This window comes from Salmo trutta, chromosome 4, assembly GCF_901001165.1.
Source record: "Salmo trutta chromosome 4, fSalTru1.1, whole genome shotgun sequence".
Lineage (NCBI taxonomy): Eukaryota > Metazoa > Chordata > Actinopteri > Salmoniformes > Salmonidae > Salmo > Salmo trutta.
This window is the reverse complement of record NC_042960.1, coordinates 21,558,121-21,576,230: the sequence shown is the minus strand read 5'-3', so window position 1 is coordinate 21,576,230 and position 18,110 is coordinate 21,558,121. Positions and strand designations below refer to the sequence as shown.

General features: G+C 40.4%; 1 protein-coding gene across 4 annotated transcripts in view; it reads left to right on the top strand.

The window, feature by feature from the left end:
- Positions 1-1,786: 1,786 nt before the first annotated feature.
- Positions 1,787-18,110, top strand: part of arfip1 (ADP-ribosylation factor interacting protein 1 (arfaptin 1)) — a 35,365-nt gene continuing 19,041 nt past the window's right edge. For 2 of the 4 annotated variants that reach the window (XM_029750136.1, XM_029750135.1), the window contains exons 1-4: positions 1,787-1,955; positions 4,287-4,708; positions 8,798-8,896; positions 15,895-15,994. In XM_029750136.1, the coding sequence (XP_029605996.1) occupies positions 4,289-4,708; positions 8,798-8,896; positions 15,895-15,994 (619 nt within the window). In that variant the 5' untranslated portion in view covers positions 1,787-1,955; positions 4,287-4,288. The remainder of the gene's footprint in view (positions 1,956-4,286; positions 4,709-8,797; positions 8,897-15,894; positions 15,995-18,110) is intronic. The other 2 variants (XM_029750138.1, XM_029750137.1) reach the window with 1 other exon arrangement.

The window sequence follows — 18,110 nt, the reverse complement described above, 5'->3', positions numbered from 1 at the left end:
CAAAAAGTACGATCTTTGTCCCCATGTGCAGTTGCAAACCGGAGTCTGGCTTTTTTATGGCGGTTGTGGAGCAGTGGCTTCTCTCTTGCTGAGCGGCCTTTCAGGTTATGTCGATGTAGGACTTGTTTTACTGTGGATATAGATACTTTTGTACCTGTTTCCTCCAGCATCTTCACAAGGTCCTTTGCTGTTTTTCTGGGATTGATCTGCACTTTTCGCATCAAAGTACGTTCATCTCTAAGAGACAGAACGCGTCTCTTTCCTGAGCGGTATGATGGCTGCATGGTCCCATGGTGTTTATACTTGCGTACTATTGTTTGTACAGATGAACGTGGTACTTTCAGGCGTTTGGAAATTGCTCCCAAGGATGAATCAGACTTGTGGAGGTCTACAATTTTTTTCTGAGGTGTTAGCTGATTTATTTGGATTTTCCCATGATGTCAAGCAAAGAGGCACTGAGTTTGAAGGTAGGCCTTAAAATACATTCACAGGTACACATCCAATTGACACAAATTATGTCAATTAGTCTATCTGAAGCTTCTAAATCCATGACATCATTTTCTGGAATTTCCCAAGATGTTTGAAGGCACCGTCAACTTAGTGTATGTAAACTTCTGACCCACTGGAATTGTGATACAGTGAATTATAAGTGAAATATTCTGTAAACAATTGTCTGTAAACAATTGTTGGAAAAATGACTTTTGTCATGCATGAAGTAGATGTCCTAGCTGACTTGCCAAAACTACAGTTTATGAACAAGAAATTTGTGGAGTGGTTGAAAAACGAGTTTTAATGACTCCAACCTAAGTGGATGTAAACTTCCAACTTCAACTGTATGTACTGTAAATAAGGAATTTATGTTTCTACTTTTAATACATTCGAAAACAATTCTAAAAACCTGATTTAGCTTTTCAAAATGGAGTATTGTTTGTAGGTTGATTAGGAAAAAAAATATTTAATCAATTTTAGAATAAGGCTTTAGTGTAAATATTTTTGGGGAAAAAGTCAAGGGGTTTGAATACTGTCCGAATGCACTGTATGGGGTATAAGCCTACCCAGTGACACCCACAGATTACATTTCCAAAGAATTTACACAAATATTAGCATCATAGCTCTTATTGCAGGACTTTGACTGTGGGAAATCACCTCGCCAGTCATTCTATTGTGTGTTTTGGATAACAATTGAGGCATGGATCGTGTATGTGTACCATTCAGAGGGGTGAATGGGAAAGACAAAATATTTAAGTGCCTTTGAACGGTGTATGATAGTAGGTGCCAAGTGCATCGGCTTGAGTGTGTCAAAAACTGCAATGCTGCTAAGTTTTTCACGCTCAACAGTTTCCCGTGTGTATCAAGAATTGTCTACCACCAAAAGGACAACCAGACAACTTGACACAACTGTGGGAAGCATTGGAATCAACATGGGCCAGCATCCCAATGAAACACTTTTGACACATTGTAGTCCATGCCTCGACGAATTCAAGCTGTTCTGAGAGCAAAAGGAGATGCAACTCAATATTAGGAAGGTGTTCCTAATGTTTTGTACACTCAGTGTATGTATGCCCCTAATGCAAATATGCAGTCTAATACATACACCGTGCTATTTTAATAGTTTGTTTTACTGTTTATTGTCAAATTAATGTATTGTATTTATTTGTAAGTTATATAACAACATTCCAACCTTATTTAGCATTTTCTAGTAATATTCCACTATGTGTATCCGTTTGGATCAGTTTCAATGGGGAACTTTTATTTTGAATGCGAACCACAAATTCCACTGTTGTCCTTATTGTGGGTAGCTTCACACAGGCCAGGGACACCAGAGACCCAATGGGCGCTGAATTACATTTTATACTGTGAGTAGCAAGCTGGCTGTATTTTCTTCCGAAATCCCGGGAGTGGAACCTTTTGCACCAAGAAACACAGAGAGATAAAGGTCCGGATAAAAGCTGCAGGTACATTTTCTGACCATTATCAGTTGCATATGTAAGTGTTTCAGCACAACAACAAGCAGTCAAGCTGGCTAACTTTAGCTAAATAGCTAAGTTTAGTTAGCTAGCCAGTGACGGTCTATGACCGTGTCTCATGAATCTGTGGTGCCATGTGACTTAGCTAGCTGTTTTTTTGTTCTTATGTAACCTTTTATTTAACTAGGCAAGTCATTTAAGAGCACATTATTTACAATGACGGCCTACCCGGCCAAGCCCTCAACTAACCCGGACGACGCTAGGCCAATTGTACGCCGCCCTATGGGACTCCCGATCTCATTTGTATGTAGAAAAAGTTAGCTCTCGTGTCACCGCTGGTTTCCGCGTTTGGTGATTGTACTCAGCTGGACAAATGCAGAAAGTGGCACAGCCAACTTTAAGCAATATGTTACGTTCTTCTGACTGACTGTCGACATTGTCATTCATAGTTAAGCAGCTACGTTGCAATTAATTGCAATTACGTTGTATAAGTTAATGTTTCTAGCTAGCTAGTTAACTAATAAATATTCTAACGTTAGCTAGGTAGCGGTTAGGTACTATTTTAAATCAAAAGTTAGTGTTGCATTGTTAGAGTGGAATGCTAGGGGTAGCAGCGAAGCCATGCAACTTTTCAGGGTTTCGTTACAAACAATTAAAAGTTGGCCAATAGTTTTATTTTCATTCAATAAATGAGAGGATAACCACATATTAATGAGAACTTTATATATGGCTACAAATTAGCATGTCCTCTTTTTTTAAGATCGCAAACTAGTGAACTCACTACCGTTTACGTGTCCATTATGACATTTAGTCCTGTTGGTGAGTTCGTTTTGCATGGCCCAGTTTGTATATATATTTTTAGACACACCATTGGCGATTCGAAATAATATCCACCCACCCGGGGCACCGGGCCATGCAAAACGAGCTTCCCCAGTTTCTTTCATTATTCTCTACTATATAAGTAAGACATTTAGGTCACCAACGCCCTCTGTTATGGAATCAAGTGTTAAACTTTTAAATCTAATTTGCATGCGTAAATTCTGTCACACTTGAATTGGTTGATAATAACAACCATAGTCAACATTATCAGCTTTCCTTCTGTTTACAACAGTTTCTTTTATCCTCTCATTTGGATAGTTTTTTTTGTATTTGGTTCAAGACATCATGCCAATCGTGTCCTTCACTGAACAGGATGCATCAGCACCCTCATTTTAAAGTAAAACATGACTTTAATGTTATAATGAGTAAAATGTTGAGCAAGAGTATAATGTTATCTGTTCAGAGGTCTAAATTGTAATATTGTTTTGCCTCACATCTGTTTTTTTTTTTTTTTTAATTCCTTTTTCCATGACGTATACAGTCTAATATCTGGTAATCTACAGGAAGGACTGTTTTGCAGTTGGAGCCACAGTCTTGTGGTATTACCTGGAGATAAACATGCATACCACCCTGCATCCCACTGCTGGCTTGCTTCTGAAGCTAAGCAGGGTTGGTTCCTGGATGGGAGACCAGATGCTGCTGGAAGTAGTCTTAAAAAAATATCCCAATTCCCCAGGGCAGTGATTGGGGACATTGCCCTGTGTAGGGTGCTGTCTTTTGGATGGGACGTTAAACAGGTGTCCTGACTCTCTGTGGTCACTAAAGATCCCATGGCACTTATCATAAGAGTAGAGGTGTTAACCCCGGCGTCCTGGCTAAATTCCCAAACTGCCCCTCATACCGTCATCTAATCATTTTGTAATGACTTATGCCATGTTTTGATATCTGAGTGAGAATGACTAACAAAATCAATCGGGGCCCCCTGGGGGCCGGGGGCCCTAAGCAACCACTTATGTCGCTTATGCTTGGAATCGCCCCTGCAGACATGGGTCATGATCCCTGCACAAACAATGATTGTGTGGTGATGAACTAGCCTATCCAGCAGCATAGCTGTCCAACCTAATTTGTCAATTGCCATTATATGCAATGACATTTGTCTCTCTGGAATAGTGGCCCAGGTGCTTTATGCCACCCCACCCTATGGAGTTGCATTTAAAATAGGCCTAGTATTTCTTCTTAACAATATTCAGCCTGTGTAATATCATTACACTTTTTTACTCCTTGTTAAGTCTTAGTAAAACAGAATCACCAGACGAACACACGTGCCATGAGTTTAGGCTACATTCTGTCCCCCCAGCAAACCAATAACTTGAAAGGACTGCTATCTTGCGTCTTGAGGTGTTGACCACCAATGTAGCTGCCTGGATCGATGCCCTCTACGTTATTAAATGTGGTGGCTGGTAGGGACCTATTCATGCCCTCCTATCTGTTTGTTTTCAGGAATGTCCGAAGTTAGTGTTGAGGCTGAGTCCCCAGCCCAGGACCTGCAAATGGATTCTTCTAAGGAGGCTCAGAATACTGAGGACTTTCAAAGTGAGAGCGAGGAGGATGCTCACAGCTTTGATAGTACTGAATATGTACTGAACAATGATGAAGTGCCTCATGGTGACAGAGCTGAAAACGACAGTGATGTTCAAAATGACAACGATAATGCTGAGAACAGCGATGGCGCTCAAAATGATGTTCAGAGCGATAATGAGAATACGCAAAACAGTGTGAATGCTGAGCATGTTGATGATGTTCCAAGCACTAGTGGCAATGCACATGCCGACAATGCCGGTGCTAAAAGGGAAAATTGCCATACAGTGACTACTGATAATGATACACCAAAGAAAAATGAAGATTCTCACACTCATATAAAGGTGACATATTTATCTTCAATGCAGACAACAGCTCTGGGAATCATTCATTCCAGCACTCTGGTTCATGTTGCTATATGTCACAAAAACATGGATAGTGTTACACCATAGTTAAGGATATCGTTATTATTATGATATCCAATGCTGAATCAGCTTATGAACCATTTCTTAATACAACATGAACTTGAGTTAAAGCTCTGAATCAATAATTATCCATTTTTGATTTCCTTTAATCGTTGATCCCTTTTGGTTGTTGGTGCCTTCCTCTTACGTTTCAAATTTGTCTGCTTGGTGCAACTCTAGTAGGAGTACGGGCTAGTGCATTTGTGTTGTTGGTGTAACTTTTGCATAACTATCTTTCTTTTACGGGGTGTACTTCCTGATTATTTGTACTGTGGTGTCTGGTAGCGCCAGTGAAAATGCTGGTGATGGCCTATGCTTCCTGTGAATTCCCCTGCATGCATTCTCCGCCTAATGCCAATACAATTGTTTAATTTGTATTTTTATGGATTAACTTTAATTGAGTTGTGTTTACAGGTACATGCCATGATGTTATGTTTGCCTTTGAGTCTCAGCATACCAGCCTGTAGCCACATTTATGCAGTAGTGATACTATTGTCCCCATCCTAGCCATGGTGTGGCCTGTATGTGTGACTGTTCCCTGCAATTATAAGAATCCAACCCAGTGTTTCCTGTGTGTGTGGATACAGCACCCTGAATTGAATAGGCCTGTCACATGGCTGGGTCATCGCTGTAGGCGTAAGGATTTGGACTGCTGCCTCGACGTTCCCAGTCAATCTCAGATCCACTGCTGTTGTGTTCGACCACTCCAAGCTGTTAGTTCGATGCAGATTCCCTTAGGTCGTTCCCAACGTCGAATGAGTAATTGTGCTTCAGGTGGTGATGCTATCCTGAAGTGTTGTGGCTTCATACTGCCTCTTTTTTATATATATATGTAGCTCTTCTTGACCCATGGTGTATATATATATATATATATATATATATGAATGAAAGGCTGCATGAAGTAGTCACATACTATGCAATCACTGTACCCGTCTTGCTAGTAAGCCCCGTTTGCTTTACATTCTGCCCTGCTCTTTAAGAAGCCAGACTTGGTTTCCTCCCTCAGCTCAGCTGATCAGGCTGCTGCTGTTGTTATCCTTCCCTCCCCCCACTTGTTAGCTAGTTTCCAGGCTACTGAGCTCCAGGGGCCTGAGCTCTGTCTCTATGTTCAAACATTGCCCCCATGTTCACCCTTTCAGTACCTTAAAACCATTTCTGTGTCTTGTAACCAATCTGTTTGTTCTTCAGGAATTGGTGGTGCTATTGGCTTTTGCCAACAAATGTATTTAATCTAGGCCTAGATATGCCGGTAGTTGTTGAGGTTGTCAGGTGTCTATCAATACAGTTGTGTGAACACTGGTATACCCAACAACTCCCCGATGACTTGTTACAACTCATACTCTGGAGGACAGATAGACGGGAGTCTGTCTTATCTACCTCAACAGTTCGACAAGCCTACCTGTGGATGTCTCTGTTGCCTGCCTGCATGTGGGTGTCTTGTGGCCGTTTTAAATATTCATGTTGTGAGTTATCTGATACCTGGTGCTCTCTGCACTGTTGACACACTCCGCTGCCAAAGCAGTCCAAATAATTTTATGAAGCTTGTTGTTGCTTATGGAGCTGGTTTCTGGGCAATGTTTAAAACAAGTTGAAAATACAGAGAATATCTTCATACACTGAATCCTATTGAACTATTGCAAATGCATTAGGAACTATGCTTTGTCCTAATGCAACGGAATAAGGAGAAAGTATACTGGCCTACTTCTTCCCTGGATGAGCCTCCAAAATATATTGAGGCCAAAACTCCAACACAACAGTCTTTTATTAGGTTTTGTTGTCTGGAGCGGTTCATGTACTCATGCACAAACCAAATGACACACACACATAAACAAAGCGATGCTCTGTGTTTGCACTTGTTTATAGTGTATTTTCCCATTTGCGTGGAGTGTGAAATAATAGTAATATTTAGGTAGCCACAAATTAATGTGTAGCCTCCAGGTTTGAACAAGCAGATTGCCTACTCTTGGTTCATGAACTTGATCCCATCTGGTTCTCATGAAGCAGACCTGTCCCATTCCCTGGTTGATTTTTGGCTCACTCTGTCATGCCATTTTAAATCTTAAGGGCTTGGCTCATCCTCTCATTTTGATGTTAGCATTAGCACTGCTTGATCTCGTTAGCATGGTCTGTGAATGGAGCAGTTGAAGCTTACCTGCACCTCACACATGCATTTATGCTAGCCTATCTTGGCTAGCTATCCAGTGGCGGCTATCTGCATTATTTAGACATCAGTCCAAGGCCACTGAGGAACGGAGTTCATGCTCGACTTTGGTATTTCCGAATACTAATAAACCCTGGACAATGGCAGGGGACCACAGTGGTTTTAGAAACACCGATAATATAGCCGCTATCAGTTAGCTTTATACGGACTGAGTGCTATAAAAGTGCTAGCCAAGTTGGGTGCCCTGGCCCAGAAAATGCAAAGGTTTTGTCATTCAGGCTTTTGTGTAAGTGTGATGTGTGAACAGCATTCTACTGTGTCCAACTTCCAAGAGGAAGTTATGGTGGTGTTGTAAGCCAATGTGTCGAAGCCTGACTGAATGATGTAATACAGCTTCCTATGTCCATTACATTTATAGCAGGCATCAAATGCCAATTATTAACCACCGTTAAAGTAATTCCACATGGGTCTTGTCAATGATGACAATATCATGAGGTTTTCTACCTACAGACTATAGCCTAATAATAACTTTTCATTTCCTATCGAGAATTTGGAATTGTTTCAATGAATACTTATTTAATTAAAATTGTAGCTCTTCTTGACCCATGGTTTAAGCAAAGCCTTTAGACAAAAACAGATTCATGCTTAATTGCCCAACACAATTCATGCTGCATGAACAGGGTTGGTGTTGCTGCTTTAGCAAGTATGCCCATTTGTATTTTTAGCCTCTTCTGACAGTGACTCAGACAGTCAGTGTGGTTCTGTGGGAGAAGGTGTGAAAGTGCTGCGTGCTCGTCACACTTCTCACAGTCCTACATATTCTCCCTATAGGTGACGACATGTGACTGAAGTGTGTAAATGGCTTGAAGGGTTGCCCTTTGACTCTCTTAACAATATCATACCAGACATTTAGCCCTATCTGTTTTGACAACTGGAACTTTTGTTTGGTCTGGTGTGGACATTTTTTTTTTGTATGTTGACTGACAGCGGCTTCACCCTTGTGTTTGTTGTATTTTCCTTGCCCAGATTCCTTGGAGGAGTCCTAGTTTATAAATATGAAACAGTACAATAACTCTGCTTGTCCCAGATAGTTCTGCTTTGTCTGAGGTAATGAGAGGCAATTTGAAAATCTGTTACTCCGTCACAGCACAGCATCTCAATCCTAAAGGACTAAAGAGATGGTTGGATTTTTTTGCCCTGATAACTGTGGCAGACCTGGAATGGCCTGGGAGAGGCCCTCCATAAAAGCATTGCATGGAGACCGGGTGGATCTTTGGAACAACCGAAGGACCATGCGTTGATTCCAGTTCTATTTATGTAGAGTAGAAATTGTTAATTTGGTTGCAAGAAATATTTGATACTGCTCAATCAGGGTAGTGATGGCTAGCTCCAAGGCTCTAAAAAACATTTGAAGATTTCCAATTATTCTTGCTGTGTGAAGAGGTCAGGTGAGCTTGCATGTGAGGTATCTTGTGTAATTCTCTGAAGGTTGACTGATCTCCTTTTATGCAATAACTCAGCTTGAGCTTAATACACTGTTTAAAAACCACCCTAATACTGCAGGATGTTATCTCAATGAATTGTTCATCACTTCTGGTGGCAGTGACCACAAGATGGCAGCCCATAGTCATACAATTCTGTTGATAGAGTCCCCTCTGCTTACTCTTCCAGACAAACGTTAGGTTAAAAGCATAGGCCTACAGCTTCACTCATGCAAAGAGCACACTTGGAACAGGAAATTGAGGTAAGTCTCATGCAATGTATGAAACACTGTGTTAATCTCTTACCGTAGCTGTTTGTGATTGCAGGACAGCACTATGGATGAGGAGGTCCACAGGAGCCCTGCGGCAGAGATATCGGTCACCAGCAATGGAGACCTGGAGGAGAGCCACGAGGATGTATTCAGGGTAAGGGCTGGACAGGGCCTTCTCTTTGGCACTGCATTCACTCACTACATATAATTACATGCACGCACTGCTTCGCAAAACTGAGTTTGCACTTGAATTTTTTACTTGAAAGGGAACCACATTATTGCGACAATAATGAAGACAGAATGAATTGGTAGGCTTAAGCAAGTTTGCAATCGGAGCCAGTGGAACAATGCACTGATCGATTGGGCAATTGGATACACAACGCTGCTTGAGCTTACAGCCAAGCTTTACAAAAGGAGTTTCTTTTATTTCCGGGAACGTGTTGAAATCAGTAGTTTGCCCAAGTCAGATCCACACCAGCCTCCATATAATGAATAGCCCTGCACTGACTGGCATTTCTATTGTCATTCGTAAGGCACAGATGGCTTGGCTTCCATTGCGCTTGTTAAAAAAAAAAAATTACATTCACAAATGTGATGATGGATAAATTGGCCAAGAAATACCTTGACACCCAGCGTCATTGTCAACCTGTTTATAATATGGTCATAACGCATATATTTAGACCTGTTGTGACATACAGTATGTTGCTTTATTTTATGGCTGGTTATACCACCTACATGAGTGTCAAAAGCTACCATACAAGGCAAAATTATTACATTGCACCATAGCGTACTGTCAACAGTATGTTTGTTATATTATTTTTTGGGAAATTGACCATATAAAATTATCATTGTTATTGTGCACACATTGATGTCAGACATGCTCCTACCCCAATGTTCTTTTGCTGATGACTGGGATGAATACAGGAGCAGATTTCAGGAGCAGGACAAGACACCCTCTTTGTGACTGATGACTGATTTAAGGGCATTTACGTGATAGGTCTATCTGGCGTTTATGATTGATGGTCATAATGCTTCTTGACATTGTCAAGGTGTATGTTCTTAGTCCAAGTAAAGTGACACAGGATGGTCATAATGCTTCATGACGGTGTCATAGTGTATTTTCTACAAGTTATTTAAAATATGATGAAAAAACATAACTGTAAAGAGTTCATTACAACAACAAAGGATTTAAGAAACAAACATTCAAGCGAAAGGAAACTTCTTGGCTGAAAATTATGATTTTTAAAATAAATGTGGGGTTTGACACGTTTATGTAGGTGTCATAACCAGCTGTATAATAACGCAATATATGTCAAAACACTTGTAAATATATGGGTCATGACCATGTTATGTCAGCTGTTATGACATATTATGACATGGTTATGACTGTCATAACTTGTTGACACTGGGTGTCAAGTAAAGCGTTACCAAATTATCTCCCCAGCAATGATAGTCTAACCCTATTCCTAGTGCTATACAATTATTCAATAAAGGATTACATTTCATATAGCTTGCCACTGTAGCTACATGGTTGTAGTTGTAATCAGTAGGATCAGGCAGCAGGTATTCTCCTCCACTCTCTGAGGAGGATAATTGGTTGTCAGTGAAATTCCGTTTCAGCCTTAGTTTGTCGCAGTGCGATAAGACATCTAGACTGCGATCCTTGGCATGGCTTTTAACAGGCAAGCAGTGTCCGGCTTTGTTTATTGTCGCATCAATTTACTAGACATACAATGACGTTTGGAAAGATATGTCTTTCTAAGGATTACATCACTGCAAGACATACTATGGATGGACCTAGGCTCCACTACATACTGGTAACTGACAAAATAAAGGAAAAGCCAACATAGACTGTAATGAGTTAAGAAACTAAGTCCTGTCTAAGCCGGGGAAGGGAGGGGGGTTCTACTAAGCTATATGGAATTGTTTTAAGAAGGTCATACCAAGGATATAAACAATTATTAGATGAAAATCTGTATTTGGCCTTACTGCTACGTATTAGCCCATACGAACAAATTGAATAACAGATTCACTACATGGAACAAATATCAAAAGGAAGTTCTATAGTGTCTCTCCTATATCTGAGATATATGTTTTACATGTATTTAACTCCTTATTTTTGGCACTAAACAGTCTCCACATATACACAAAAGTATGTGGACACCTTTTCAAATTAGTGGATTTGGCTATTTCAGGCACACCCGTTGATGATGGGTGTATAATATCGAGCACACAGCCATGCAATCTCCATAGACAAACATTGGTAGTAGAATGGCCCTGCTGAAGAGCTCAGTGACTTTCAACTTGGCACCGTCATAGGATGCCACCTTTGCAAAAAGTCAGTTTGTCAAATTTCTGCCCTGCTTGAACTGCCCCGGTCAATTGTAATTGCTGTGTCTGTGAAGTGGAAACGTCTAGTGGCAACAACGGCTCAGCCGCGAAATGGTAGGGCACACAAGCTCACAGAAGGGGACAGCTCAGTGGTGAAGCACGTAGTGTGTAAGAAGTCGTCTGTCCTTAGTTGCTACGCTCAGTACTGAGTTCCAAACTGCCTCATGAAATGGGTTTCCATGGCCGAACAGCCACACAAGCCCAAGATCACCATGCGCAATGCCAAGCGTCAGCTGGAGTGATTTAAAGCTTGCCGCCATTGGACTCTGGAGCAGTGGAAACGCTTTCTCTGGAGTGATGAATCACGCTTTACCATCCGGCAGTTCGAAGGACAAATCTGGATATCTCGGAAGCTAGGAGAACGCTACCTGCCGCAATGCATGGTGCCAACTGTGCAGTTTGGTGGAGGAGGAATAATGGTCTGGGGCTGTTTTCATGGTTCGGGCTAAGCCCCTTGGTTCCAGTGAAGAAAAATGCCCCTTGGTTCCAGTGAAGGAAAATCTTAATGCTACAGCATACAATGACATTCTTGAAGATTCTGTTCTTCCAACTTTGTGGACTGTTTGGGGAAGGCTCTTTCCTGTTTCAGCATGACAATGTACCCGTGCACAAAGCGAGGTCCATGCAGAAATGGTTTGTCGAGATCGGTGTGGAAGAACTTGACTGGCCTACACAGAGCCCCATCGAATCCCTTTGGGATGAATTGGAATGCCTACTGCGAGCCAGGCCTAATCGCTCAACATCAGTGCCTGACCTCACTAATGCTCTTGTGGCTGAATGGAAGCAAGTCCCCGCCGCAATGTTCCAACATCTAGTGGAAAGCCTTCCCAGAACAGTGGAGTCTGTTACAACAGCAAAGGGGGGACCAACTCCATATTAATGCCCATGATTTTGGAATGAGATGTTCAACGAGCAGGTGTCCACATGTAGTGTACATACAGAATTATTTTCAAACTGGTACCAGTTGACCATCAGACAAGTCTTTTGAGGCCTGTGGGCGTCCTAGAGCAAACAACCGACATGTATGTGTTCGTGAGAGTCTCACCGTTTAGTGTGTAGCACAAACTGTTCGGACGCTACAGTTTGTGGAGGCCGTAGAGCAAAACGGAGAACACCATTTTGTTCGTGAGTGTCATTTTTCCATAGAGGTGTCATAATATTTTGTAGGCAAAAATGTTCGGACTCTACAGATAATTTTGTGAGAAGACCGATTTTCGGGATGTCTCAAAGCTGTGTTTGTCAGACCATAACTCTATCACCTTTCACCGCAGATGCGGAAGTGCTACATAGTTGGATTGAGAAGCATCTAATGCATATCTCTAGGTTAAAATGACATTTTTATTTGGATATTTTTTATTATGCTTATTAGATTTCCACAGGTTCACAGACATTACTCTAGGAGTTAATTGGGTGTTGGACCACCGCAAACCGCCAGAACAGCATTAATGTGCCTTGGCATAGTTTCTACAAGTGCCTGGAACTTTATTGGATAGATGTGACACCATTTTCCCACAAGAAATGCAATAATTTTGTGTTTTGTTGATGGTGGTGGAAAATGCTTTCAGTCGCCATTCCAGAATCTCCCATAAGAGTTCAATTGGGTCAAGATCTGGTGACTGCCATGCATATGGATTACATACTTTTCATGCTCGTCAAACCATTCGGTGGCCACTCGTGCCCTGGGGATGTGGGCATTGTCATCCTATGGGGTATAGCCATGGTAGCCAAACAATGAGCAACTGGGCCTGCCCAGCATTTTTATGACCTAAGCAGTAATTGTTTAGGAATTGCTCAGGCACCACACCTGTGTGGATGTACCTGCTTTCAATATACTTGGTCTCCCTCATTTAAAGTAATTTGATGCCCCAGATGTGCATTTGAAACAGTAGCAGCAGATCTTTTTGTGGCTCCACATCATGGGATTTAATTATGTTTTGATAAGATGGATAGGCCTATACTTTACATAGGCTATGCATCTACACTAACTCCCCATAATGACAAAGTGAAAACATGTTTTTAGCCATTTTTGTTAATTTTATTGAAAATGAAATACAGAAATGTCTCTTCCATAAGTATTCACACCCATGAGTCAATACTTTGTAGAAACACCTTTGACAGCAATTACAGCTTTGAGTCATCTTGGCTATGTCAGTATCAGCTTTGCACATCAGGATTTGGGGATTTTCTCCCATTTTTCATTGCAATTTTTCTCAGTTAGTTTGGGAGCTATGGTGAACAGCAATCTTCACGTCTTTCCACAGATTTTCAATGGGGTTCAAGTCTGGACTTTGGCTTGACTGCTGAAGGTCTTTCATATTCTTGTTCTGAAGCCATTCCAGCGTGGCTTTGGCTGTATGCTTGGGGTCATTGTCCTGTTGGAATGTAAATCTTTGCCCCAGTCTAAGGTCGTTTGCACTCTGAAGCAGGTTCTCATCAAGGATTTGCCTGCACTTGACTCTATTTCCTTGTTCCCTCTATCCTTACCAGTCTCCCAGTCCCTGCCGCTAAAAACATCCCCATAGCATGATGCTGCCACCACCATGCTTCACGGTAGGGATGGTGTTAGACGAGTGATGAGCTGTGCCTGGTTTTCTCCAGACGTAGCACTTTGCATTCAGGTCTCATTAAACCACATAATCTTTTGCCTTATGATCTGAGACTTTCACCTTTTTGCAAACTCCAGGTGTGCTGTCATGTGCCTTTTTCTCAGCAGTGGCTTCTGTCTAGCCACTCTCCCATAAAGCCCAGATTGGTGAAGTGCTGTGGAGACTGTTGTCCTTCTGGCAGGTTCTCTGATCTCAGCAGAGGAACTCTGTAGTTCTGGTCATTGGGTTCTTTACAAACAAACATGTTCTGAGGAAATATGGTCATCTATGTAAAATAATGTGAAAAGAACGCTTCATCTCCTAATGTATTGCACACGTTGACTGCAGGTATTTTCTTAAAGTAGCTACAAATATTAAAACGTATTGTAAAATTCAATGGCATTGAAAAAGCATCCCGTGGCTTGTTCCTAATACCCCAGTATATACGTTATACCACCCAAGCCTAACCGGTAAACATGTAATCCTACGTATGTAATGGATCAAACCATAGGCCTATTCTTGTCCGTTGTCCATGTGATATTGTTGCTGCTCTCTATCTATGAACATGTTTATCATGTATTGATTGATTGAATATATCATACTTATCCACGTTAGAAAATGCAGACCGATGGTACATGGTATTAACATGAATGTCAAGACAGACATTGTGAAAATTGGTCGCATGCAGTTCAAATCCCGTCAATCCTCTGTTTTATGTCACTGACGGTAAGGCTTTTGTGACCATTGTAAGCACACAGAACATCGCCCCATTGGGGTCTTGCTGTCTAATTTATGTTTAGGGATCGTGCTGTGCTTTGTTAGGCTATATGGTGTAGTAAGGGAATAAGGGGCAAGCAATAATGCTATATTTCCCATAAGAACAGTTAAAAATCTCTGACATATATGCCTATTTTATGATGGGATAAATTGTTATACATAGTACCCGAGTCTGGCGCAGCAATAACGCTCCCGACTTTGGACCGTATGCCCCCAAGGCGATGGGTCTCTGCTCACCTAACTGTTTGTGCCCTTCCTTTCTGTACCTCCTTGGTTTGAGGTTACTTATGTGTTTGGGCCACACATTCTGAACATGTGGATCTTACCCCTATCACTGTTCTTCTTCTGTTAGCATTGGCTATAGTTAAGTTTGCAGTGGCTTTTGAAACGCATCTGAATCAATCCCGTAAGTGATAAACTAGAGCTAAGTATAAAAATAAATGAACATGTCCTTTTAATATGTCATATGAATCATGTTATTTACAGAACATTGTCATGTGTAGGATACATGATGATTGTCATCTCCCTTTCAAAGTAAATTCCAATGTGTTGAAGTCCTTCAGTTGTCAGGAGTATTTAAAAAAAAAAAATTGATCTTAGTGACGATTGTAGTTCCATTACGTGACAGTCTGACGCTTTCGATGTCTGTGTATGGGCACATTTTTGATCATTTCAATTCTGCGATTTGATCAGTTTCTGTAAACCGTGAGAATGCATCAACTTAGGTCAAACTCATTGGTGGTGGTGGAAAAAGTACTCAATGTTCATACTTGAGTAAAAGTAAAGATACCTTAATAGAAAATGACTCAAGTACAAGTGAAAGTAACCCAGTAAAATACTACTTGAGTAAAAGTATTTGTTTTTAAATATACTTAAGTATCAAAAGTAAACGTAGTTGCTAAAATATACTTACGTTTCAAAAGTAAAAGTATGAATAATAAAAAATTCCTTTTTAAGCAAACCAGACGGCACAATTGTCTTTTTTATTTATTTTATTATTTACGGATAGACAGGGTCACACCAACACTCAGACGTCATTTTAAAAATAAAGCATTGGTGTTTTGTGTGTCCGCCAGATCAGAGGCAGTAGGGATGACCAGGAATGTTCTCTTGATAAGTGTGCGAATTGGCCCATTTTCTGTCCTGCAAAGCATTCAAAATGTAACGAATACTCTTGAGTGTCAGAGAAAATGTATGGAGTAAAAAGTAAAGAATTTTCTTTAATGTATTGAAGTAAAAGTTAGAAAATATATAAATAGCAAGGTAAAGTACAGATACCCCCCCAAAAAGGACATTAGTACTTTAAAGTATTTTTACTTAAGTACTTTACACCAGTGTCGTATTCTTCTATGTGAACCCCTATCCTCTGACCGTTGCAATTTTTCCTCCCTGACTTTAGGACCCTTCTTACGGTGACCTGAACCTGTCAGAAAGCCACATCAGCTCTGGCAGCTTTGCCTCGATGACAGAGGGCATCATTGCATCAGGACCATACAAAGGTACAGTAACCAGACTATCAAGAAATGGCATGCAGCAGCAAATTGAATGTAAAGACTGTTTCCAGTGAGTGCAGGTTTTTCCTTTTCTACTGTAACCAGAGTACCTAGTACATTTTCTTTAAATTGTTTTTTTTTGGGGGGGGGGGGTCGAGTGTAGGTCAGCTTTAATATTGCAGATTGTGGCTTCCATCAGTGTAATTGTCTGCATCATTTCCAATACCCCAGATTTATTTTTTATATATATATATATATATATATATATATTTATTTATTTATTTATTTATTTATTTATTTATTTATTTATTTATTATCCCTCCCCTAATTGGAGTAAATTTATGGACAACAATATTTAGGCTTCTACTTCCAGCTTATACATACTATATACATTTTACTGACACAGTATATCTTACAATAGTTATCTTTTGGTTTTAATTCCATCTTTCAGCTACCCTCAACCCCTTCCATCTATCTCTGAAGACCATCTAGTTTTGATTTCTATTTGCCATATATTTTTCAACTGTGCTGTTTCACAAAAGTTCTTAACCTACATACAGTTGAAGTCGGAAGTTTACATACACTTAGGTTGGGGTCATTAAAACTCGTTTTTCAACCACTCCACAAATTTCTTCTTAACAAACTATAGTTTTGTCAAGTCGGTTAGGACATCTACTTTGTGCATGACACAAGTCATTTTTCCAACAATTGTTTACAGACAGATTATTTCACTTATAATTCACTGTAGCACAATTCCAGTGGGTCAGAAGTTTACATGCACTAAGTTGACTGTGCCTTTTAAACAGCTTAGAAAATTCCAGAAAATGTCATGGCTTTAGAAGCTTCTGATAGGCTAATTGACATAATTTGAGTCAATTGGAGGAGTACCTGTGGATGTATTTCAAGGCCTACCTTCAAACTCGGTGCCTCTTTGCTTAACATCATGGGAAAGAAATTGTAGTCCTCCACAAGTCTGGTTCATCCTTGGGAGCAATTTCCAAAAGCCTGAAGGTACCACGTTCATCTGTACAAACAATAGTATGCGAGTATAAACACCATGGGACCATGCAGCCTTCATACCGCCCAGGAATGAGGCACGTTCTGTCTCCTAGAGATGAACGTACTTTGGAGCGAAAAGTGCAAATCAATCCCAGAACAACAGCAAAGGATTAAATGTCAGAAATTGTGAAAAACAAAGTTTAAATGTATTTGGCTAAGGTGTATGTGAACTTCCGACTTCAACTGTACATTTTAAGGACACAGTATATTTTACATTAGTTATCTTGTTATTTTTAGTCCCTGCCTTAAATAAGTGTTTCCTAAATTTGGCTCAATGGCCTGTAGCCCAACTTCCACTTGTTACTCTACAACACACGTCATTGAGCTCAAATGAACGTTATTATATCTAGCCTACACATGACTTAGAATGCCATCCTTACTACATTATCATTTGAGAGACACTTTTTGGGGTATTCAGGGTTCTACACCAACTTTTTCGACTGGTGGCACAGGTGCTATCAACTTCTTCAGCACCAATTTTCTTATTTTTCTTTTAAATAATTGATAATTACCTGTCCTGTGTCCCATAATGTGCCTGCAGTCCATACAGAACCAGGCTTATAATGATTAGCAATCTTTTAAATTAGCATGCCGTTGTGTTCTTACATTGATTTGGATAGATTTACAGTAACAGTATAGAAAAGAGACTAAAAATAAAGTGAAAAATGTATTTAAGTGCCATGTGTTCTTTCTTGCTAAATCCTCTAGAGAGGGCAGAATTTGAAGAAACGATGCTTGATAACACAACGTCAACAAAAAACGGGGGAAGGACTTTGATTTCCCACAGTTTTTTTCCCCCCAGGTTTTCGCTTTCAAAATCCAACTTTTTAAATAGAATAAGAACATCCTAAGTCCACATCAATGCTTAAACCACATTAGGAGACAATATTATTGTGTAGTTTAGTTTAGGTGGGCACCACCCAGACTGTTGTGTTTGGCTAGCTGTGTTTCTGTAGCCATAGGCGGCGCTTTATAACAATGCTTTATAATAAAGCATTCCATGCATCATCGCATTTGCAGACGTAGGTAAGCTAGGAATAGTAGGTTAATGTGATGAGTAGAT